Here is a 26143-nt window from a genome sequence, read left to right as displayed (position 1 = left end):
GACTGTGTGAAAGAGTTGATTATTTCCCTGGCACACTGGGTGAAAATCAGTGATGTGGTCTAACAGAGCATGTTTTTCATTGGTTGACACAACAGTAGGGATTGAATATAACCTCAGTGAAGGACAAATAGTCGTTTTCTCTCCATGTTTGGGGAAGTTGATGGGGGTCAGTGCAGTAACCACCTGATAAGCATGCGCCCACACAGATACGCACACACTCATTATTTATGGACAAGGTCATTGGGATGCACAGGCATGGCCTCGTCTGGGCTAAATCCATCAAACGGCCTGAGAGAGACACCCTGTCTGCATGGAGATGAGATCGCAGCAAAAGGCATCGCTCGAGCACCAAAAAATGATTCAAAGATTTCAGGAAGAAAAATGAATGCTTTTAGCGTGCTGAATAAATTGTGGACCTTTTTCCCGCGTTCTAACTTGCTGTTGCTAACAAGCTTAAAGGGAAGCACAGGTATCAGATGCGTACTTTGCAACAGCAGTGAGGTGACAGTGAGGGAATTATTAAATAAGCTGGTGAGTGGCAGCCAGGCACGCCTCAGTAACACTTACCTGAGCTTTTGATAGGGCTGTGTTAACAGAGCGGATCGATTATCACGCACAGGGATCAAGGGCTCAGACGCACTGTCAACGGGCCCGCATGTGTGTGGGGCTTTTAGAACTATTTGATACAATCTTTAAGATGTTCAGCTGGAAGAGTCACCCCTATAGTAAGTCACCTTTATAGTCTATTCTTATTACAATTAGCTGTCCAGTTATATGGGAACAGTATAAGCATGACCATTTTGTACATTTGATATAACTGAGTAGAGCATTTTCCCTGCATGCGTGCTGTTGCAGCGACCGCAGATTGGTAACCTTGTTTCTGTCAGTCTACCCTAGGGCAGCTGTGGCTAGAGATGTAGCTTGATTGAATAATGTATTCTAAAGTGTTTTGGGGATCTGGAAAGGCGCTATTGGCATTATTAGAACTAAACATTTTTTAAAGCAACTGCCAAGACCTTTTGTTCCATTTTTCACCGGAGAATCAGCCATAGTGATTTGGCAGACTTTTTACTTCAGATGACCTTACTGTTGTAGTTAGATTTATTCCTGAGACTTTAACAAGCAGCCTGGGTTAACAATGTCTGTATGGACATTTGAGAAAATATGTACTGGTGTTTAAGATGGAGGATGAATATTTCTTGTAGGAGCCAGTGCAGGCAGGACCTCAAAATGCTGCTATGATATTTTCATTGCACATCATAGAAGGACAAGACTGTGTGGGGAGGAAAGGTTACAGTGATTGCTCATGGCACAATTTAAATGCAAATCACGACTATGTTAAACTCCATCTCGTTTCCAATGGCGTCAACCCAAGCACTGTATGAATTCTACTCAAAATAGGGCAGATGGGGAATTTACCGGTGTATTTCAATGCAACATGTCAACACTGAACAACAAGTCAAACTACAAGTAAACAATATAACATTTTTACCACAAGATCATAACTAAAGAGACATGGCATTCATAGATCTGCCTGTTGGGAGCAATTCATGGATGGATACTGCACAGCTCTCCCTGGCTGCAACTGATAAGGGCAAGAGACATGAGCACCTTGGGTAAACCTGGGGCTGCTGAATTACTAAGAGAAGAACGAATGTGAGAGGGTTTAACGATAAGACCAGAAGAGAAAGGCAACAGAGCGGAAAAAAAACCAGCATGAGATGTGGCCTACCATGTAAATGCAGTTCCTATCTGCACATTCACCACTGCACTCACGGGATAGCACTGTGAACAAGGCTCTGTTAGGATTAGCGAGATGTCATTAGCTAAGTTACCTCACTTAGAATGAAACCACTTTAAATCTTAATTAATTCACACAGCTCAAGTCACTGGTGGATGAACTATAGCCCCAACCCTCACCCACTCCATTTAAACCATACACCATACATCTCCTGCCACTCTGCACAGACCCTAAATGGGGAGGCCTAGAGAGCTAAGTGCTGCACTTATGAGAGGTCATGTCCCCACTAGCCCTGTGATGGCATTAACTGATGAACTGATTGTCTACATGTTTAAGCTTATTTCAAAAGCAAGAAAACCAAGTATGCTGACGCGTAGGGTTAAGTATTAAAAAATCAGATACTAATCCACATTCAAACAAGTATCAAACCTAGATGCTCATTTGAACAGGTATCTAAAATAATCACATTTACAGGACAGATATGAACCTTTCCTGACTAGCTTTAGAATGACCTTGAGCTGTATCAGAACAAGTATAAGACCACATAGACTAGTATACGCCCATGGACCACTATAGAATCTATTTGGACAACTATGGGATTAGACAAATATGAGACCACGTGATAATATAAATATAATAAGAAATAATAATAAGAAAGTAGTGAGATTTAATGTTGAAAATAATATCTTATTCTCTAAATAAAGAGTGTTTTTTATTACCATCATTGGAAATGGTATTCTGTATCAAGTCCATTCCTTAGAATCAAAATCGAGAAATTCTAGTACAGCACTATTAACTAGCATGTAAAATTTAAAAACTGACTGCAGCGTTCAAGCTCTTAATTCCAGTCACAGCCTTAATAGATGTATGAGATTCCATTAATTACCACACGATTAGTACAATAATAACAGTGGACACTTGAGCATTTGTTACACAACACTACTCTGTAACAAAACTCATTATGTGGTTAATTAACTCAATTAAGTGTATGGCAACGTGCAAATACAGACAGAGTACAGTATCTATATCTATATCTATCTATCTATCTATCTATATATATCATATAGCACGTTGCAGCTATTCTTCTGTCAGTGAATCAGTGTGTGAGTTTTTATTTCTCTTTGTATTAATCAATATTATTTGTCAATGTAAATGTATTTTAAAAAGAAACAAAATGGTTTTCAGCATTAACTCTCTGATGATAAACAATACAGATAGTCCTAATTGTATGTATATCACTGTACTGTACAGTGATGCTGGTGTGCTCCCTGCAGAGTACAAAGTTCAGCCAAGCTCATGGAGTTGTTGTGTTCATATACATATATGGAGCTGAAGGATTTGACAATATGCGTTATACATTTACTCTAAGTAGGGATGTCAAAAGTATTGAAAATCAGATACTAATTGATACCACAACTAGTACTGAAACTAGATACACATTTGAGCAGGTATCAATATTGAAAAAGTTAGATTCACAGGACAGAAATGAACCTTTCCTGAATAGTATGATCTTGAGCTGTATTAGAGTAAGTATTATCTAGTATTATCTACATGTGCCAGTATTGGAAAATTATTATTGTTCATGTAACAAATGCTAGTCCTTAGTTGTACCATCTTAGTTCTGGTCTAATACCTTACAAAGTTGACTGCTATAGGTCTAACAGAGCACATGGAGTCATCTTGATCCAAGTGCCATTGGCCCTGTGTGTAACAGCAGAGAGGCTGCGTGTGAGGCAGTGCTCCGGGCCCTTGTCTCAGTCAGAGCTTGTGTTAGCCTCAGCCTGCTACAGTGAGTGGATTACCGGGGCTAAATCTGCACCATGCTCTCAGTCCTATAATCGCTGAGCGCATGCTGGGCCGAGGAGCAGATGTCACATGGTCTACAGGGGCAATGCTGCATGGGGGGATTTATATGGGACAATGGCTTAGGTCTCAAGAAAGAGGGAGTTGAAGTCACAAGGTAAAGACTCTATAGGTTGCGTGTCCATATAGAGAGCAAATTTGTAGGCCCGACAAAATCTGCAAAAAGTATGTTTTGGTGAACACAAACAAATTTATTTATGCTAGTGCAAATGCAAACAGATTTTGGTTTTATAGACTGAACATTTTGCACATTGTCCTTTTCAATGTCCTGCCTATGGAATAGTTGAATAAAAAGGGGGCGTGGCAAAAGCTCTCAAAACAGTATGTATTTCTATGTATTAGAACCAAACTGCTCACAAGACACAACTGCACAGGAGGTCAAGCAAAAACAACTATTAATGCAGAAAAACTGCTGGGAAGCAATTTAAAACAGATTAAACTTGTGAATCATGAGTTTAATCTGTGTTTTTACATATAAATACCAAAAATACAAAATCTTCAGCTAATTCACTCACTACCTTCTGATAGACCCTTATAATATAAATCAAATAAGTCGACTAATACATATTTTACCCATTCCACACTATAAAACCAATGTCAGCTGTGCACAAAACACAATAAAAAAAATAATTGATAAATATGAGTCCAGAAATGCTACGAACCATAATCATATCTGTAATTGCTGTCATTCTCCATGCTTGGGAAGAGGAGTTGTGGCACAAACATTTGGAATATAACCAACCAAACCATGTCTCAGCATATGCATCCTTTGGGTAAACCATTAGCTGTAAGATCCAGCACAGTGACTCCCAAACAGAATGGAAATAGACAGTAACCCATTTGAATATGAGTCATTCCATGTCCTATTTATGTATGTTAAGTGAATTATAAGCATGGACTGTAGAAATGCAGAATTAGCATAACTTGACTTGAGGGCTGATAGGTGATAAACACTGGATAAGAAGGGCTGAGGAATTCACAAACCATGAGCTCCACATTTCAGTTTGCACGGGAAGTTCAGGGGTGCTTTTTACCGTATGACGTATGACCAGGAAATATACTTACCTTTATATGTTTGACACCACAGCTCACGAGTTTGCTCGGCTGGTACAAATCCCACGATATGTCAAATATCTTTGGAGAGAGAAATTACAAGTATTACATTCGGCCTCAGATTTATATATCTGGGTAGCTATTCTAAACTTCTTAAAAAGGTGGACCCTCTTGTCTCCATGAAAATGCTGGTGGTTGCCTAGAATGTTGCTTAGTATGGCACTTTACTTTTCTTTCCACCCACTACTCTAACTATCTTCACAGTAAAAATGCATGTTTTCAAGTTATTTGGAGGAATACATTCAATGCCATACTGTGAAACATTCAAGGCAAAATAATACAATTTCGATAGAGACGAGCACCATCCGTATTACCAATTCAATGTGTTCATTTTCCTAATATTAAAATTTTTCAGAAATATAAATCTGCATTAGTTACATTTATTTATTTACAAGATGAAGATGACACAGACCAAACAATGTATCTAACACCATGCAATTGCATTTGTAATTTATAAATGCAAGCTATATACAGATACATGTAATGCTTTGGCAGAGGTCTGACTTTCTCTGTGCTTCTGTGTGTTTTTGATCCAAAGCCAATGGCACACTGTGGAAGACCAGAACTATTTGCACCGTCTGTGCTGTAAAGTGTGGGCTGAACCACCAACCACGACACATATTTCACCCTTTCAGAAAAACTCTTTCATTAGCCATGTGCACTGTATCAGACTGGCTCAAGGCAGCTCGCGATCAATCAGGCCTAACTTGCTTACGTCCCCCTGGGCTCCAGCACGGTTCCTGCATTTACAGCTAATTCAACTGGTCGATCGTAAGCTTGTGAAAGCAACAGTGAAAGGAAAGAGATTGTTTACCCTGTCTGTATGACCAGGGGCGGCTGCCAGGACCCTCCCTCGTCTCCAGTCCCACACACAGATTGTGTTTTTCGAATCCAGGCCCACAGATACCAAGCACTGTGAAGAGAGCAACTATTAGAATTATACAAGACAAGACCAGAGTGGACTGATACCGCTCTGCTGCACTGAGGAGCTATACCTCGGTTGGAGCAGAGTGGAGACCATAATGAAAAGGCCTAATAAGAGATGTGATATACAGAGCAGTTGTACGGCCCCTGGCACTTCCATTGAGCAGATCTGAGTGCTTTAGCTGGAGGAGTGAGGAGGCACAGCAGCAATGGAGCAGAAAAATGAGGCTCTGACTGTGAATCTAAATGTTACAAATGAGATTGTTTTTCATAAAGTGATTGATCCATGTTGAACTGGTTATGTAAAATGTTTATAGAGAACTTTAATAATCAAGATTCAGGGTTTGTCCATACCATAGACTGTATATATAAAAGGACGTAGTTAACCTGCTAGCTGCATTCCAAATAGAAAGTAATCACGGGCCCACTTCTGGCCCCAATTGCTCTGGCTCCAAATCACTTTACTTTGAAAAACTGTCACGCCTCTCTCTGTAACTGCTGCAGTGAGCTTCGTCATTTTGGTCTTCTTGTCGCGGCGGCAACCCCCAAACCCTGTGGTGGACACTGGAAGGCTGAAACGGGAGTCCGTGTTGGCTCATGGGACTCCTGAGGCAGCTGACAAGTACCAGCTGGCCAAGCGCAGCTTGTGTGGTCACGGAGGAAAAAACTTGGGGTTGGGAGGAGTTCGGGGAGGCCACACAGAGGAGGACTATTGGACGGTCTCAAAAAAATTCTGGCAAACTATCCGACGCCTCAGGAGGGGGAAGCAGTGCTTCACCAACACTGTTTACAGTGTGGGTGGAGAGCTGCTGACCTCAACTGGGGATGTTGTTGGACAATGGAAGGAATACTTTGAGGATCTCCTCAATCCCACCGTCACGTCTTCCGAAGAGGAAGCAGAGACTGAGGACCCAGAGGTGGACCCTGGCTGAAGTCACTGAGGTGATTGGCAAGGTACTTGTAGAAAGGCTCCATGGTGGACGAGATCTGTCCCAACTAGTACCTCAAGTCTCTGGATATTGTGGGGCTGCCTTGGCTGACACGTCTCTGCAATAACACATGGTGGTCCTGAACAGTACCTCTGGACTGGCAGACTGGGGTGGTGGTCCCTCCGTTAAGAAGGGGGACTGGAGGGTGTGTTCCAATTACAGGGGACTCACACTCCTCAGCCTTGCCGTTAAGGTCTATTCCAGGGTACTGGAGAGGAGAATCCGACCGATAGTTGAACCTCGGATTAAGGAGAGGCAGTGTGTTTTTTGTCCCGGTCATGGAACACTGGACCAGCTCTATACTCTCCATCGGGTCCTCAAAAGTTCATGGGAGTTTGCACAACCAGTGTTTTGTGGATCTGGAGAAGGCATTCGACTGTGTCCCTCTTGGTGTCTTTTGGGTGGTGCTCCGGGAGTATGGAGTACGGGGCCCTTTGCTAAGGGCTGTCCGGTCTCTGTATGTCCAGAGCAGGAGCTGTGTTCGCATTGCCAGCAGTAAGTCAGACCTGTTCCCAGTGCATGTTGGACTCCACTAGGGCTACCCTTTGTCACCGGTTCTGTTCATTGTATTTATGGACAGAATTTCTAGGAGCAGCCAGGGGCCGGAGAGGGTCTGGTTTCGGAACCACAGAATTTCATCTCTGCTGTTTGCAGATGATGTTGTCCTGATGACTTAATCGAGCCAGGACCTGCAGCAGGCACTGGGGTGGTTTGCAGCCGAGTGTGAAGTGGCTGGGACGAGAATCAGCACCTCCAAATCCGAGGCCATGGGCACAACCTTAGGGATAGGGGAGGAGCTTGGTTGCATGGAAGGAGCTCGAAATAGATCCGCTGCTCCTCCACGTCGAGAAGAACCAGCTGAGGGGGCTCGGGCATCTGTTCCAGATGCCCCTGGACGCCTCCTTAGGGAGGTGTTCCGGGCATGTCCCACCGGGAGGAGGCCCCAGGGAAGACCCAGGACACGCTGGAGGGACTATATCTCTCAACTGGCCTGGGAATGCCTTGGGGTCCCACCAGAGGAGCTGGAGGACGTGTCTGGGATGAGGGAAGTCTGGGAGTCCCTGCTTAGACTGCTGCCCCCATGGCCCGGCCCCGGATAAGCAGAAGAAAATGGATGGATGGCCCCATGTCACTTCTTATATTGGTCTATCTCCACAGATTTGTGCGTAAAATCAATGTTATTATGTGTGTGGTAAAGTATTCATAATGACTAATAGTAAATTAATAAGTTGTACCTAGTAATGGGTTTTCACAAAAAAACAAACAAAAAACACTACATTCTAAATAAAGTTGTTAAATAAATGGACCGCATCTGGATGTGCCTTTTCCAGTGAACAGAGCAGCGGTGCTAAACTGAGAAGTGGTGGAGCCCTTCTGCTTTTAATGCTGTCACTTTCCATCTAGCTCCTCGGGCCTCACCAGTCCAGCACATGGGGTCATCTCCTGTCTGTGCTGGCAAAATGCACCAGTTATAACACTCCTCTCAGAACTCCTGCGGGAGACTGGAGAGTAGAGCCAACATAAAACCTAGATGTGCTGGAGCAGATATTGATTTTTATAGACTAAACTGCATTAAGTTGGAGATGTAGAGTGTAAACACTGAGATGGGGAATCTGCGGGGAGCTACATGGGCAGACAGTATAAGCTAGTGTAGTAAATAGCAGGCCATTTTACAGCTCCTATGCTTCTTAAATGGAACAGATGCACCGTCTGGATGCTTTGTAATGATTTTTTACTTTACACCAGGTGCTGTCAGAGCCACTGAGGCAATAGTAATAAACAGCGAAGGCCTCCTGCTAATGCCAGCTGTGGGTGCAGTGCCGCAGGAGTAATCACATGTCAGTCAGAAATAAGAGCTCCAAACATCAGTCTGTGGAGCCTGGAAGAACTTTACTAGGGCTATGCATTAATCTGGCCATAGAACATTTAGTGAGTTTTGTTAAAAATTATTCAAATATACAGCACATTGGTTGCTCTAGTCTCTAAACGTGAATCAACCATAATTGGTCAATATATGTGCCCCCAACCATAGACTAAGTGAGTGGGATGCCACCCAAAGTGTTCGGCTCCAGTCAAATGAAGCTCATCTAGGCTAGAGCAGTTATAGGGGCGAATTTGGAGCTGAGTTCCATATTTGTAACACTGACTGAGTATTATAGCAACCAAAGAGCCAATCCAGATCGAGGCGGATGAAAGTAACACCCCTTCCTGCCTGCACTATTAGTTTAGCACAGAGCAGACGCTTAAAAACTCTGTCAGTCAAACTTGTTGCTAACGCTAGCAGGCGTGACCTTGGGGAAAGAAGGTGTCTGATTCGTCTGTTATTGATGTTCATATCTTGATTCATCTCAGGACCATGTAGAGCGGGTTAATATACACATTTTAATACCAAAATGACGAGGTTCACTGCAGCAGTTACAGAGAGAGAGTTGACAATTTTTCAGTGTTAAGTGAATTGGAGCCAGAGTCGATGGAGCTGGAAGCGCACCCATGATAACTTCCTACTTGGAACACGGCGGCTAGTGGGTTCGCTATGTCCATTTATATATACAGCCTATGGCCCCAAACCTTTTTGACCTTGACATTTACCTGTCCCTCCAGGTCAAAGGCAAGGCAGGCGATCCCATGCGTGTGGACGTCTTTTAGAATGGACACAGTCTGCACAGTGTAGGAGTCCCATACACAGATGTACGGCTCCTTCCCCACCTGTCCTGTGGCCACCAGGACACGTTCCGGGTGAAGAGCCAAACTGTGCAGAGAAAGAAGAGGAGACAACATCTGATTAGCCTTTACATGCTTGTCTGTGCTATATTGCCACAGGCTGGACCACTGGGAAGCACTGGGGCAGAGACATCAGGCTTGTCGCGGTTTCAACTGGAAAAGGGACAGCTTGATGAGGCAACATGGTTCAATTAACTAAGTCATGCTCAGTGACTTCATCTCTGCCTTTGGTGTGCTCACAGACTATGAAAAAGCCATGTTGGAGAGGCTTCTGGGAGGCGTTCTCTGTCTTTTATGTTCTTTTATACAGTCCTGAGGGTGGTGGTGTGTGGAGATAAGATTCTCTCTATTGTGTCACTATTGTTTGCGGCGCTCATGCTTCGTGCACTGTTGTTTTTATCCTTTGACAGATTTTTGTCTCTGTTGAATAGCAGGAAACACCGCCTCCGAACAAGGGGAGCAGTGGAGAGTGTACACACATTATATTCAAGAAAAGTTCCAGAGCTGACACCAGTACGATATAGATTTTAATTTAGAGAGGGACTTCTATGACTTGCTTGACAAATGTTAACATCGGCCACTCTTTTTTTCATGCCGATCAATCCACACATTTTCAATTTACTTTAACTTATTTAAAGGTGAACTCTGGTGCTTGTCTACATGAAGATGTTATAGCTTTGACTGGAATTTCCCACAGTATAGCATTAAAGTTCTTTATCTTCATGGAGACAAGCATGTCACACCATCAAGACAGGTTACAGTTTAGATCTGTGAAGAGGCAACATCACTCATGTAACACATGTTTCCAGGGTACTTTTGAGCTATAAAAAACACATACATTATTGAACGATAAGACAAAAATGTTTAGTGACATACTGCGGATTATTCTACTCAAAGTAATATAATCTCCATGGAGAGTAGAAGGTGGCATACCCCCCACTAGATAAGTTATGTAGGGTAACTTTAAGAAAGCTTAAATATACACATTTATCAGACCCATTGTCCCCATTCTACCTTTTTATCACCATCTATAATTCATCTGCAGTTTCCAAGCATCATCACTGACATATGTTTGTGACACTGCTACACGTTACATAATAGCCCCCCATCCTACCCCCACCTCCAACTGAGCGGTCACTAGCACCCATAGGCCCCGCCCCTCCTGTCAGCAGCTGCCAGTCACGTTCCAGGCAGCTCTCACTGATTCTATGGCCCATTCCTCCTCTTGCCTCGTCATGGCCTATATACATCATCCCACAACTGGATACAGCTCCCTTGAGATGACAATTAGACTGTTTGGCTGACTGCTTTCCAGACTTGGTCTTTTTATTGTATTACTCGACAGAAACACAAAGTTGAAAGAGAGAGGACCTCCAAAAAATATTCACAAAAAAGCATTTCTATATTTTTGAGAGTATCCTGATAACAATATTTGGTTGAATTATAAGACAAATACCGACAAAAGTGCAGATATATCACTTTACTACAACTAGTACGGTACTTTGTTTCTATAGCATTAGAGACTTCCCTAACTGCTCCATGTGGGAGAACAGAGCACAGAGAGCAAACCCATTCAGAGACAGGGAGAACATGTAAACTTCACTCCATACAGGATTCAAACCTTCAAACCATTGTAGTCATGGCCTGATAAGTTTGCCCCCAAGGTCCTAGTGAAAATAAAATGGGTGATATATCAGTAACAGTGATATTAGTGTTGCAAACTTTCTGGGATTTAGGCTAATAATAACAACAATGTATTTTACATTGCAGATACTTTTTGTGATTATAAGTAAATTTGTGAACTTAACATATATTTGTGGACCTTGTTATGGATTTTAAATATTAAAGGACCTTTACCCAGTTTATTTCCATGTATACTGAACAAAATTTGTCTTGCCCCTGTACTGATAGAGGCCTATTGTATAAACATCCTTTAGCCAAAATAGGTTCGCTCTGTACAGGACGCATCTGACTGTCAAAGAATCAAGAAGTGTGCGGTTAGTATGCTAGTTGTTGTTAGCTTTACCATGGCAGCAAAACTCATAATGCATGAGGTAAGTGAGGAATAACTTTGGACCACTGTAAACTGTTTAAAATGAACTAGTTCTACGTTTCATGTTTTTAAGTTGCAGTGCCTTTAATATCATATCTGCAAATATCAGTTACCAGCCTGAGCAGCAAGATAACTATTCAATATAAATATTGTCTCAAATAATCCACATTGGACCACTCCTTACATCCTGGCCCACATCCAGACAGCATAAACCTGCACTCACACTCTCGCTGCACTTTTACCTCACTCGTCTCTCCTGGTGCCTCTCCTCTCCCTGTCAGAGCAGCAGCATGAATCATCCAGTCTCACTTTTGGCACTTCCTCTCTGATAGAAACTCCCTGCAACAACAGCCCTGACAGATCCAAAATGGAGAAAGCATCTTTAACCTCTTTTAACCTACTCTACTACCAGCCCGGACCGCTCTCCCATTTTACTTTTTTTTTGCATTATATAATCAGAGCGTGGCAGCTAAAAATAGAACAGATTGCATTACTTGAGATGCAGACAGTTGTGTTCGAGCACATGCAGGTAACCCTCCCACTATATCTGTTGGGTTTGACAATGCAATGGAAGGAAAGAAGGTTTTTTTTTTCCATGCAGCACTGACAATTATGCTGTAGCCCTCAGTCCGCCTGGGTAATTTGTGTGACTTTAAAAGATAGCAGTTCACAACATGCCATGAGGATGGATAATAGGCACTGATCCTCTATTAAGTAAATAATACAGGGATTAGAACATCTACAAGAAGCCAATATATAAAGGTCGCCATAAGTTTAAGCAGCACATTTGAGCAGGTATTGATGCTAAAAACTTTTGCTGAATAGCTTTAGAATGATCTTGCGCTGTATCAGAACCGTAAAACCACATGGACTAGTATACACCCATGGACCACTATAGAAACTACCTGGACGACGAGATTACATACATATAAGGACACATGGTAATATAAAAGAAAGTACTATTACACATTGAAAATCACATTCTAACTGTCTGAAGAAAGAGGTTTGTTTTTTTATTATCATTGTGGTATTGAGTATTGAGTGTATTTTAAATTTTGGTATCGTGGCAAAACTAATGCATGGAATATTATTATGGGATATTTTGAGATTGCAATATCTATGACTGACCTTATTTGGAAACACATCGAATAGGACTGCACAATACTGGAAAAATATTGGAATTTGCTATGTTAGTATGTTATTATTGCAATAATTTTGTATACTTTTTGATACAGTTATTGCAGCTATATTGAAATTCATATGCCAGTGAGTCTCATGGCTAATTTAGACTTAACATAATAAAGAAAATCTGCATTTTTTAAGCATCATAAAAATTTGGTCAGTTGGAGAACCCCTGGTGTTATTGCAATATATTTTTGTGACTAGTGGTTAGCAGGCTTTCTGAAAAATTAGAGAGATATTAGCTGTTAGCAAGGGATACAATACAGTAATTTTACAATTTGATACCTGCAATCATTCAAAATGTAATTTTGATTTAATAGCAATTTATTTAGCAGAGATTGCAGCCCTAGCAATATCACAATGTCACTGCTACATTCCTAGTTTCAGATGGGGCTCACCCTAGAGAATGAACAGTTGGTAGGAGGTTGGTTTTGTCACTATAGGCAACATACATGACCTATATGTGTCTCATACTAAAATAGAGCCAAATTCACATACAGACAGACTGCCATGGTTTTGCCTTGAATGGATTAAGGGCAGAGGATTAGCACATTTCTGAACATCTATACAGTAAAAGATATTTTGCAGGATTCCACATTTTAATCCGGACGTCCATCATTCTTCATGTAAAACACCTGCCCATACACCAGCAGCTTAAGGCTATAAATAGAACAGGACATGTACAGTACAACATTTGCTAAGTTATCTTTTCCTTTTGCCATGTTTATAAATAAAGTTATCAGGATAAAGTGGAAATAAAACATAACTTTACACTTGAGTTAAAGCAGACCTATTGTGCAAAACCGACCTTTCAGAGCTTTTTACCATACATTTGCACTCTCAAAGTTGTATTTGGAGTGATTCTTCCATGTTTGAGCAATATTTAATCACTTATCTTCAAGATGCCATATTGCCAATCTATTCCCGTTTTCACTGCTACCGACACTTTGTTCTCCAGTTTTAATTTGAATTTCTTAATCAGTGATATGCGCAAGATTCAGCAGTGTTGCACAGTCATTTTGGCACAAATGAAAAAAAAATCCACCGCCTGCTAGTGTGATGTGCAGCTATCCATCGGAGGTGCTGACAACTTCACGAGTCTTCATTGTGATGACGTTTAGATGAATATTGCAATTTAAAATGAATCAACATAATGATCCACAGGTGTTGCAGATTATAACTATACTATAACAGGCTCAAGCTCAATATTTGTTCTTTAAGGTGAATTTTTGCCTAATGCTTCATAGCACTGAGGGTCCTTAATATGAAGTATGCCTGTCATGATCGGCTGTTGTGTCAATGGCATTAATTAGTTTCAATATTATCATTTATCATCTATATTTACTTCATCGATATAGCACACTTCAAAATGTGTTATTATGACAGGCCTAATGTGAAGGACAGGACATAATTTGATAATACTTTAATAAGGGAATAATTTAAGCACCTGAAAAAAGGTATGATGTAATATAAACTAATGAGGACCATTACTTCACAGGCTAAAAACTATTTATGTTTTCGTCAGCTGAAGCTTTTAACTTAAACTTTCAAATTGATATGCAGAGCTAGTTCACACCATTCACTGTGCAAAAACAAGAGATCAGAGTTTGGGTATGCAGTATGCACCTTCCTGCATTGCAAAATTCAGCTGATGTCTTCTACAAAAGATGCCTTGAAGTCAAAAATTCAGAATGTAAAAATATTCCAAACTCCAGCAAGCCAGTAACTCGGTGAGAGGCAAGATGTGTGCACTTCTTAGCTGCTTAATACCATGACAGTTTAATGTGCCTGTGGGGCAAAGTAGAGAAGAGGGAAGATTGTAGCAATTAGCCCATCAATAGATTTTATACTCAGATAGACATTTTAATATGAAGAGCCTGAAGCAAAGCAGGAGTGATTTGTGCAATTAATCGCATTTTAATCAAATCGAAAGCCAGTTGTTTCAATGATCATCTTGGGGCTTTTTAATGAAGAGATTTAGAGCCAATCCTCTGAACCCAATCTCACACTTTTGGAGGGGTATATTGCTGTATTATTTTTTTCTGTTAAATGCCACATGTTTTGTTTATGCTCGAGAAATTCTGATTGAAAGCCATTGTTATTAGTATATTACGCAGTTTTCTGATAATGTTGTTTCTTCATCACAAATATACCTGGAGTTGTGTGTTGTTTCATTCACATATGTTGTTTAACACACACACATATATATATATATATATATATATATATATATATATATATATATATATATATATATATATATATAGTTCTTCTCCTTAAACACCTTAAAACACCACTGTGTTTTCAAACTCCATACACCTTCACTAGAATCATTTGGATGATTTCAACCCTGGAATTGCCAGTCTCTACTGAAGATAAAGGTAAAAGGTAAAAGGTAGATGCTAACTTGAAAACTTCCACTACATGATATCACAAGGTGTAACAGGGCAGTTTGAGCTTTGGAGATGTAGACAGATTAATAATGCAGAATTACTCAAGCATGTGTGAATGAAACACAACTGTAGGTATGTTTTTGGTTCTAAAATGGCTTAAAGCTCACAAGAGTCAATTTTGTGGGAAAAGAATATTCATCAATATGAAGAAATGTGAATATGGCCCAGCTCTGATCTGAATGATAACGGGGCAGACCAACTATAAAGTACCAAATTAGGACATCAATTGTAATTAGAGGTATCATTAACGCTATTTCTGTCAAGTCAAGTTTATCAAGTCAAGTTTGTGTTACAATATTAGGGGGAGAAAGGTTGATTGTTACAGTTATCGTGTATTCACAATACACAATAACTGTAAAAATCAAAAAAGTGAATTAATTAATTTATTTCATTCATTGTTTACTTACTATACGTGACCAACTTTTGGAAACTCAATATTCTCGAGCATCTATAGTTATGAAGAATTGTCAAACCAGTGTATCGACTAAAGAAATTCTTGGACTAAAAACATGTCACACAATCGATTAGTTGTGGGGCGTGGCAAAAGCTCTCAAAACTATTACGTATCTCTATGTATCTGACTCGAACTGCACTCACAAGACACATCTGCATGTGAGTTCATGCAAAAACAACTATTTATGCAGAAAAAAAGAGGGAAACAATAAATGTATATAAAGAAGGGATTAAACCCGTGAATTATGAGGGTTTTTTTTATATACAACTATCAAAAAATACCTAATCTTCAGCAAACTCACTAACTTATTAACCTCTCCTTTCTGCTTGTCCCACATAATTAACATATAAAGCCTACAGCCCTACTTGACACCCCAACTTTCAATTTGCACTGAAGCCCTCTTATACTGTAGTTTAAGAGGATCGTGAGCAGTATATTGCGCCAGCCTACACTGTACATAGTGGTTAATGACTTTAGAGGCCACTTGGTTGAACCCTTCACCCTTCATTCTACTACCTCCATTGTATATGATGAATAATGGAGCAGGGGCCCAGCTGACTAACGACACAAGGTAAGTCATCTCCAGGCCAACCCTCAGTCACAGACACACATGTTAAGGCAAGCACTGGAGCGGTGGACACTGCTCATTGTGGGGTCAAATGTGCAAAGAGAGAGAGGGAGAGAGTGGAGAAAGGCAGAATAATTATTCGTGTGATACAACAGTAGTTGGGTGCTCCACTGATCTGAAGGAGTAGCACTGAGGTGACATGCAGGTTGTGAGAGCTAAAATCTCTTTAACTGGCCCTAAAAACTCTGCTGCAGAAAAGACAACCTAGATGCAATATCTTTTAAATATTATAATATCTTGTAAATTTTACAATAGGTGTTGCCATTTGCTTCTTATTTTGATAGTGAAATAACTACTAAATTTGCAAGTTCAGTTGATGCTAAATAGTTTAATTAAGGACGAGCAGTACCTAGAGTTGTTAAAAGTATCAGAAATCAGATACAAATCGATACTAAAACTAGTATTAAAACTACAAATTTAAAAATCTTGAGCCTTCTGATGAATTAAAGTCTGTGTAAGAGATTTGCTTTTCCAAATTACACTTAAGAGTGACAAATTTCAACACTGCCTCATATTCAGTCACCCTGTTCACAAGGTTATGGTGTTAAAGCTCTTGCAGCCTGAGGAGTGGCAGCAGACTATTGTAGTGAGAGTACAGTGACTATAAGCCCCTAACTGACCCTGCTCCCTTTCTGTCACTCCAAAAATCATATCGTATTACATTAAATAAACTGTGACACCGATAGCCAACGAGAAAACCAGCTTCCATGTAATTTTTACTTGTTATTGACGGCGCTGTCCCTGGTGCTGAAATTAAGAGCTGATGTTTCCATACTACCTGATAATGTCGTCGTTGTGTCCCAGGAAGAATTTCTGCTTGTGTTCCCTGGTGTTGTACACGACTCCTACACCGGCCACAAAATACACGATTTCCTTTGCAGCGGTGTAGTACAGGTTGTTGCGGCACTGATGTCCCCGGTATCCATACACCCACTCCAGTCTCAGGTGGCAATTGGGAGCAGTCCTGTCAGCCATGTCCGCACTTCCGCGTGTCTCTCTCCGTCGGTCAACCCCTACCTAGGTTTGCCTATAAAGTGTCATTCGCCAAAAAGGATTTATTCTAAGCCCGTGTGTGCCATCGGTTTGATCGGTTGCATATCCGTCACTTCCTACCCGCGCTGAAATTGGACATTTTGGAGTTTCGCTTGCAGCAGTAGTCTCCGGTGTTTAGTCAAGTAAAAAGCTCCTACGTGGCCCTGGTAGAAGCACACGTCTACGCTGCGATCTTCATTTTGTGAATCTACTTGTTCAGCCGCAGGTTAACGGGCTCCTTCAGCACAGGTCAAAGCTCCTGTCAAATCCTACAAAGATGGAGCTGCGCTGTTGTTCCTCATGCCCCGCCCACAGTGATGACAAGAAGAGCCTACCTCCAATCACATACGTCTACATAGCCTCGTGCCAGAAAGTGGGCATGAGTTTAAATTTTTTATTAGTAGTATAATTATTAAGTAATGTAATACTTTAAAGTCTATGTGTAGCTTATAGTTTTTTTTTTATTATTATTATTTATTTAATTTAATGTTATTTTAAGGAGGAAGTCAGGCGCATAGGACCGCCCCTCTTGCCGTTGCTTGGTAACACGAAAGCTTTGCTCGCCATCATCCCTCGGCTTGTTCTCAGGATTTTAAAGAAGCCAGAAGCAACCTGAAGATATGGAGGTGTCGATGGACCCTTTGTTTCTGGCTTGGAGCTACTGTAGAAGACGAAAGTTCCAGCAGTGTGCGGACATCTGTACAAAAATATTACAAGACGGCCCCTACGACCAGGTATGTATGTAGCCTAGTTAGCTTAGCATGCAAGCCATTATGTGCAATGCAAAGCTGTCAGGTTTGTTGTGCAGCTCCTACACTAATCCTGATTAGCAGTGACCATCGTTTTGCATAGACAGATATATAAAGCTGAATTATGTTAATATTTAATATTGTATAGCGATATGTTAAATGTTATGTTATAGTAGCTCTATATAGAATTTATTAGCTTCCTATTGTTTTCTGTTCTTTTACCCTTCATCTCACTATTTTCCTTTATACCACTTTTGCTGTATTAAGGATGCATCGATGTTTATTTCAGAGGTAATAACATCTGCATAATTCTCATTCACATACTTATTATTTCCTCATCCTGTAAATATAACATTTCTTCTGTCATAAAAAGCGAGTGAATCGATTTGTTTCCTTCATAGGCTGCTTGGAGTCTGAAAACCCGTGCTCTAACAGAGATCGTTTACATAGATGAAGTTGAAGTTGACGAAGAGGGAATTGCTGAGATGTTGCTAGATGAGAACTCCATTGCTCAAGTGGCACGTAAGATATATAATTATTTGACCTTAAACTGATTGAATGTAACTGCACTTTTTTCTACATTTCCCAAGGCCCTGGTACTTCAATGAGACTCCCTGGTACAAGTCAGGGTGGAGGGCCAACCCCTGCTGTCAGGTACACACTTTTTAATATCTGCATAATCTCCTATTGTTTTCATAGATCAAGAACATTTTTACTAAAACAAATGCAGGCCAATGACACAGTCTGGACGCCCCATCACTGGATTTGTGAGACCAAGCACTCAGTCAGGCCGCCCTGGGACAATGGAGCAGGCTATTAAGACCCCCCGCACAGCAAGCACTGCTCGCCCTGTCACTAGTTCTTCTGGACGTTTCATACGTCTGGGAACAGTTAAGTCATGTACATTTATATTTATATTTTTGTACACAAGTCACATAATAGATTGACATGGTTGGTATGTTGCTTCATTCCCCAGGCTTCAATGATAACAAATCCAGATGGGCCATTTATAAATATTTCAAGACTTAACCTGGCCAAGTATTCCCAAAAACCTAATTTATCAAGGGTAAAGACATTACAAACATAATTAAAACATTAAGAACATAATTATAACTATGTTTCAAGCATGTTTGAGTAACAAAATACTTTCTCTACAGACATTGTTTGAGTACATCTTTCATCATGAAAACGACATAAAAAATGTAGGTAGTGTTCTGATACATACTGCTCAGGGGGAGTTGGGTACAAACATGGTAACATAACCATATGTTTACTTTTTTTTCCATCTATAGGCCTTAGATTTGGCTGCACAGGCAACTGAGCATGCCCAGTTCAAAGACTGGTGGTGGAAGGTTCAGTTGGGAAAATGCTACTACAGGTAACACTCCTAATTCATTACAACAATAATGTTTTGTTGTTACCAGTTTTTAATATTAAAATCTTACTTTTGCAGACTTGGCTTATATCGAGAAGCAGAAAAACAATTTAGATCTGCGCTAAATCATCAAGAGGTTGTGGATACCTACCTTTATCTTGCAAAGGTAATGGTGTAATTTTATAACAGCACTGACACTTGTATATGCTGTTAATATACTAGATACAGATAAAATCTTAACAGTTTTACTAAAAAGGTGTATCAGCGTTTGGATCAACCAATTACGGCACTTAACCTGTTTAAACAAGGCCTCGACCATTTTCCCGGGGAAGTGACTCTTTTAACAGGAATAGCTCGTATACATGAGGTATGTCATGATCATCAAAATTTCCCTTTTGCTCTTTTTTTTTTTTTTTTTTTTTTTTTTTATATTTACATTTTATGTCATATATTTCAAAATTTGTTAATGACCTGTGCACTTTCTTACTGTAAGGAGATGAATAACATTACATCAGCTACAGAATACTATAAAGATGTGCTGAAGCAGGACAACACCCATGTTGAGGCAATAGCGTGCATTGGCAGTAATCATTTCTACACTGATCAGCCTGAAATTGCCCTGCGGTTTTACAGGTCAGTAAATATCACAGAAAATGTTTTTATTAAAATACAACAATAAGTCACATTTTAATATATTTTTGTAGACGTCTTCTCCAGATGGGTGTATATAATTGCCAGCTGTATAACAACCTGGGCCTGTGCTGCTTCTACGCTCAGCAGTATGACATGACCTTGTCGTCATTTGAAAGGGCTTTGTCTTTGGTAACCAATGATGAAGAGCAGGCTGACGTCTGGTATAACATCGGACACGTTGCTGTGGTGAGTCAGTCCTCCACATACCCTCAAAAAACAGCTTTGTTGTGTTGGTTATTTTAGTATTTTTTTTATACCTTAAATAATTTTATGTTTATTATATACAGGGAATAGGGGATGTCACCTTGGCCTACCAGTGTTTTAAACTGGCACTTGCTTTTAATAATGATCATGCTGAAGCCTACAACAACCTTGCTGTGTTGGAGTTGCGCAAAGGACGTGTTGAACAAGTGAGCAAACAAACTCCAAGCATTAATCAAGTAATGTGTTTGACTTAACACAATGCTTGACGCTACTGCACTAAGCTGTCACTAAGTTGTATTTTCCACACAACTAGCATCTATAGTAAATATGTGTTGTAGTACTCTGTGAACATATACAATATGATCAGTTCATTTATTTAAATTATGTTGTGATCAATGCAGAGTAAGGCCTTCCTGCAAACTGCTGCATCACTGGCACCTCATATGTATGAGCCTCATTTCAATCTTTCTATTCTCTCTGAAAAGGTAATTATTTCTTTCAAAAACAAAGACACAGCATTTTCATGTTATGGTCGACCTAAGTTAAAAGAATGGCTCACTGTGTTTGTAGATTGGTGATCTACAAAGCAGCTACATAGCAGCCCAGAAGTCTGAGGATGCTTTTCCAGAACATGTGGACACACAGCAGCTCCTGAAACAACTGAGGGAGCATTTTGCAGCACTGTGAGCCTCATTATTACAGGATCAGGTATCCTGTTATTCTCATGAATGTAGCAGCCCACTTGGTTGTAGCTGTGCATTTCACTTGTTTCTCTGACACTGATATTATTTTATTTATTTCTTCAGTTATTCATTGAACTCTGTGACAAGTCACATAATTAAAGTCAACATAATTATGAAATATTGTCATCACATTCACAAAAATGACAAAAATCAATTTTATTTAAGATCCTTAAATGTATTTTTGTGTAAGAGCAACACGTATGTGCCCATGGACAAAAATATGTATTATAAGAAACATACCATTAAACATTCATTTTATAGTTAACCTATAAAACTCATCTGTATTTTATATAACAAAGAATGTCTAAATGTATCTACATTAAAACATGAGAATTTTCAAATGTCTCTATTTGACTAATCTGAAAAATTTTGTACTTTTTCACAAATCCATTTTAAAACATGAGTGCAGGGGGCATCATTCCAGCTCTTGAATGGGTTTTTCCTTAGGCTGGGGTAGACAGCAGCACAATCTTCATTTCCTTGATTGTTTGGCTCTCCGAAGTTCCAAAAACTAAAACATATAGATTTCAGTAGAGCACTCATAAATTTAGTAAACCCCAAGTCATTGTGTTAGATTAGTTACCCCTCGGTGAGTTGTGTTCCATCCAACCATTTCCACGTTCCCTCTTCCTCCACATCTCGTGCTCCAATCCAAAAGCCACTGGCAGAGTATTGAAGTGATGGGTTGTGATAAGTTGTGATTAAAGCATGAATTGCCAGCTGAAAAAACATAATAAATTATTAAATTTTGCACTATTATTTTATCTAATAACGATGACTACAAGATGATGAGTTACCTGTTTTTCTCTGCTGTTTATTTGTATCAAATCAGCGCCAAAATTCTTGCAGTAATCCCGACTTTGCTCCCATGTTCTGCGTGATATATCGTCGGAGAAAGGGATGTAATAGCAAATAGAGTTGATCAAATTCCATCCTGGTAGACAGTGTCTGCAACCCTCCTCTTTTAACAAAAGAAAGGTTTTTAATAATCATTATAAGGTAGTTATCAGTTTTAATATCAAATGTACTTACTAAGTAAAGGTATGTGAGATTTTAGCCCTGTGATGAGCGACAGAATTTTGTCTGACTCTTTCTGATAATCCTCATTTCTTGACTTCTGGTGCTCAAGCATCCATATGGTCATCTGCTGGATACTGGCCTCTCTTGCCAACTCCTTCTTCAGTTCAATCTCTGAGTTAATTGCAATTTTGTAAGCTTGTTGTAACTTGGCAACTTCAGAGTTAATGTCCTTTACAATGCGCTCTCCATCAGTCAGATTTCTGTCTGTTAGAAATATGCAAAGCTAAAAATGTAATCTATTAAATAACTGCTACTACTAATACTAATCGTGTTTGACTTACAGTAGATGCCCAAACCAATGTCAATGGAAAGTAGGATAACAGCCAGTATAGATAGGATCACGGTTAACATTTTTTGATGGTTCACAAGTGACTCAAACCTCCCCATGGAAAGTGACACTTTGCAAAGAGAGAGAGATATTTTTGCACCAAAGAGACAGGTTTAGAATGGTGTACTCCAGCCTCAATAATGTTCTAATTTTGATAGATTATATAGCTATTCTGCCAGTGTATTTTACCTTGTTGTTCATCTTGATTGGCAGTGAAAGGGAGGTCATCACTTAAGTCTTCTGGATGAGCCAGTCTGTTGTATGTTGCGTCCTCCATTTTGGCTTTTCAGTCCGTGTGCATGTGTGCTGGAGGACAAGGACATTGCTCTCCCTGTATTCTGCAGTGTTTACTCACATTAGAAATCAGTTAAATATTCACAGAATTTACAGGAAATGCCATATCAAACTCCAGTTAGTCAACAAACATGAATGACACCATAATGATTTTAAAGCACATTTATTAACATTGATGCATATCTTTATTAAAGCTCCTATATCATGCAAAATGGATTACTGCGATCATTTAGCCATATCAGAATGTTACTTCATCAAAAACATACCTGAAATTGTGTTTTGTTTCATTCACACCTTTGAGTAATCCTGCATTATTGGTTGGTCTAAAGATATCAAAAGGTCAAAATGCTCTGTTCCACCTTGTGATGTCGTGTAGTGGTAAGTTTCAAACTAACTGCTCCCTTTTACATTTTTTTTATTAGAGATTAGAAATTCCAGGGGTTAATAATTCCAATGATTCTAGTGAAGGTGTATGGATTTCAAAAACACAGTGGAGCACTTTCTGTATTACAACATGTGTCACAAGGGGGAACAGAGTGTTTTCTGTTTGAGAGAATGCAGGGTTTAAACATGTGTGAATGAATAAAAAAAAAACTCCAGGTATATTTTTGATGAGAAAACAACATTATAACATAGATCATAAAATAGTGTAATACGGGCCCTTTTAAGTTTCAGCATTGATATACTTATTTTATTGTTACACGCATCTCTACCTTGACTCCATCTCACATATCCAGCTCAACTCATCATTCTCACAGTTTCTAGTATACCATGTTTTCCTAGACACAATATTGCGACCAAAGGCAGCACAATGTCTACCCAGACTTTCTTCATTGCTGTGCTCATCTGTTTGCCAGTACCTTTAACAGATCAGATACAGAGTGAATGGTAGTAGTGCATGTATTCGTAAAATGATTCATTCTGTACAGTGTTGGCTTACATTGTATTGTTTTCAGTGGCATTATTCACCCAGACCCACACTCCAGTTGTCACAATATCAGTGAGTCCAATCCAGGATCCCATTTTCCACATAGGCCCAGTACCAGTTATTTTTGGATAGTTATTGTTGATTGCTATCTATGAGGGAAACTAGAAATAATTACTGGTGGACATAAAGGGTACTGTGTATAGGTTGGGTTCATGTCATGTTCTTCTATGCCTATAGTTCAAAATGGAGCTGGAGGGCAGAATTCTGTGATGGAATTTGCCGTCAGGTTGCATATTTGTTGACCTTGTTTAAGGTTAATATCTCTATATATACTGAAACAAAAACTAACACAAATTTCAACATCTGTCAGGATAGATAATTAAAGTGGTGCCATTAGTGAAGGGTCTATATTACACAATATGGATTCTGAGCTTTAAGCTCAGAATCCATATGAAATATTGTTAGCACATCAAAACCATACCCGTTCATACCTCATTCACACATGTTTCAGTAATCCTGGATTATTAGGCTGTCTACATCTCCAAGGCTCAAAAAGCCTCTGTTCCACCTTGTGATGTCATGTAGTGGTACTTTTCAAGTTAAGAACTCCTTTTACCTTTTGTTTAGTAGACATTGGCAATTTCAGGGCTAAAATCATCCAAATGATTATTATGATGGTGTATGGACTTTAAAAACACAATGGAGCACTTCCTGTATTACCACATGACATGAGTGTTTTCTGTTTGAGAGAAGAACTCTAAATATGCAGGATTTGTGTGATAAACATGTGTGAATGAAAACAAAACAAAACTCAGGTATGTTTTTGATGTGGAAAAAAACATTATAATATGGATCAGAAAATGGCATAATATATCCTCTTTAAACCCCAAATACAAGTTTTACTCAATCCTAAGATTTTGTGGAGCCATTCCCTATTTGGTAAATCTCCCATAGAGTTATATTGGCTTCCCCTGAAATTATGACATCATCATGTGAAAGCATACTATATCAGCATTAGCATTTGTAGTCATTAAAATTACCTGTTCATCCAAGTTATTGATCACCAGCAGGTCACCTCCTTGCCTGATACAGTCTGCCCTGCTGTCGGACCAATTCTTTTTAGAGTTGGATAAAGAAAAAGAGTAATAATAACATGACGTTTTGAAAGAAATCCATCCACGAGGGCATTTTCCACAGTTGCTCTCTGTCGTAAAGATATACAGAATTAAGAAGGAAAGAAATATATATATATTTTTAATTTAAGTCATTCTTAGTTTTGCCTAATAGCGTCCTCTTGTCCTCCAGTGATGTTTTCTCTGCTCTCAGTGCCAGGATGTGAGTTTGTAGGCTGTCAGTGATGGCCTGGAGTTGTTTGAGTTGAACCTTCATCTGCATGTGAGCTCTGCGTTGATTCTCCAGCTCCATCTGAGTGGCCAACTTCTCTTTGATCACATTGGTTTGGTTACGAAGAAAGTCTCTCTCAATGATGAGTGGGGTAAGGGCAGAATTGGAGGCCTGCTCGAAATCTTTCACTTTAGCACCTGTATGTAATGCATTCATTTGTTTTTCACTTCTTATGAAAAAATGCCCTAGTGTTGCATTTTATGGTTTGGGATTGTGAAGTATCTTGCCCAATGACATAGGAAGTAGTTAGCCCCCAACCTTCCCCATTGAGGGAACTGAGCAAAGCACGTAACCTTGTGAAGCCCCATTCAAATAGTTGAATGAATTTTAGTGCATTATTTTTGTGTTTGACACTAAATAGTTGGTTATTAATCAATACACAGGTGTTTTGAGAATCGGGTAGCCTTGCTCAAATTGTATTGGCTAAATTACAGGTTCTCTTGATGTCTTCAGGATAATTTTGAACATGACCCATACAAAAGTGCATTTTTTGTATTAAATTGTAGTATACATAAATTTACTCACAGTACATGCCCAAGGCCAATGCAGCTATCAACAGAGCAGTGTCGAGTAGGGTCAGGCATAGTAACACCACACGGTATAGTGGAAATCCAAAAATGACCCCTATAGCCACACAATAGAACTTAAAATCTCAACTCATTTGAAAAGTGAAATTTCAATGCCTACCTTTTCTAAATTTCTTGTGCTGAAGATTAGATTTTCTACTGGTGTTTCGATCCTTCGTAATTCTTTGTTCAAGAGACATGTCCTGGTCACACTCAGAATCCATGGTACTGAAGGTAACAGACTGCTATTGATCTGTTTGTCCACCGCTCAAGGCTCAAGCAACCTATGTCATTATGTCACAGTAGATTCTTTTTATGCTTCAAAAAGAGAAAAAAAATTAAAATAAATACATAATAATAATAATAATAATAATAATAATAATAATAATAATAATAATAATAATAATAATGATAATACACTTTGTGCTGAAGGAACTGTAAGATTTAGATTTTAGAATTTCTAAACTTGTGTCCCCAGAGGTAAACATTTCAATGCATCAACAATTATAATGTAGGTTTATTCTTAATTATAAAAAAAAAAATAAGGAAATGATGTCCCATTTATTTACGTTATAATCTGGTGTTTTTGATTGTCAAGACGATTAACTTCTTTGTTTTGAATCCTC

The 26143-nt window shown here is 39.4% G+C and overlaps 4 protein-coding genes across 4 annotated transcripts in view; 1 reads left to right on the top strand and 3 right to left on the bottom strand.

Annotated features, from left to right (window-relative positions):
• The window catches only part of eml5 (EMAP like 5), a 37946-nt gene extending 20526 nt beyond the window's left edge, over positions 1-17420 (bottom strand). Inside the window, exons 1-4 of the mRNA XM_033988023.2 lie at positions 16900-17420; positions 9220-9379; positions 5532-5630; positions 4670-4738 (exon numbers count right to left, since the gene is read on the bottom strand). Of these exons, the coding sequence (XP_033843914.1) occupies positions 4670-4738; positions 5532-5630; positions 9220-9379; positions 16900-17096 (525 nt within the window). The 5' untranslated portion in view covers positions 17097-17420. The remainder of the gene's footprint in view (positions 1-4669; positions 4739-5531; positions 5631-9219; positions 9380-16899) is intronic.
• A 274-nt stretch (positions 17421-17694) lies between these two features.
• ttc8 (tetratricopeptide repeat domain 8) lies at positions 17695-20944 on the top strand. The gene is made up of 14 exons (XM_033988812.2): positions 17695-17887; positions 18304-18424; positions 18493-18556; positions 18633-18792; positions 18879-18968; positions 19060-19104; positions 19195-19280; positions 19356-19443; positions 19534-19644; positions 19771-19910; positions 19982-20156; positions 20258-20380; positions 20576-20659; positions 20745-20944. The coding sequence occupies exons 1-14, from the start codon at positions 17774-17776 to the stop codon at positions 20859-20861; spliced, it is 1518 nt and encodes a 505-aa protein (XP_033844703.1). The 5' UTR covers positions 17695-17773; the 3' UTR covers positions 20862-20944.
• A 1-nt stretch (position 20945) lies between these two features.
• LOC117391007 (C-type lectin domain family 4 member M-like) lies at positions 20946-22668 on the bottom strand. The gene is made up of 6 exons (XM_033988816.2): positions 22515-22668; positions 22279-22395; positions 21950-22201; positions 21715-21878; positions 21501-21637; positions 20946-21428 (listed from the first exon to the last, which is right to left on the bottom strand). The coding sequence occupies exons 1-6, from the start codon at positions 22600-22602 to the stop codon at positions 21272-21274; spliced, it is 915 nt and encodes a 304-aa protein (XP_033844707.1). The 5' UTR covers positions 22603-22668; the 3' UTR covers positions 20946-21271.
• Positions 22669-23290: 622 nt separating this feature from the next.
• On the bottom strand, positions 23291-25771 carry LOC117390091 (C-type lectin domain family 12 member B-like). The gene is made up of 6 exons (XM_055231293.1): positions 25639-25771; positions 25477-25575; positions 24828-25088; positions 24588-24751; positions 23560-23696; positions 23291-23479 (listed from the first exon to the last, which is right to left on the bottom strand). The coding sequence occupies exons 1-6, from the start codon at positions 25739-25741 to the stop codon at positions 23329-23331; spliced, it is 915 nt and encodes a 304-aa protein (XP_055087268.1). The 5' UTR covers positions 25742-25771; the 3' UTR covers positions 23291-23328.
• Positions 25772-26143: the final 372 nt, after the last annotated feature.

The sequence above is a fragment of the Periophthalmus magnuspinnatus genome, chromosome 22 (genome assembly GCF_009829125.3).
Source record: "Periophthalmus magnuspinnatus isolate fPerMag1 chromosome 22, fPerMag1.2.pri, whole genome shotgun sequence".
Classification (NCBI taxonomy): Eukaryota; Metazoa; Chordata; class Actinopteri; order Gobiiformes; family Gobiidae; genus Periophthalmus; species Periophthalmus magnuspinnatus.
The sequence above is the reverse complement of the archived record's forward strand: the minus strand, read 5'-3'. Positions and strand labels throughout refer to the sequence as shown.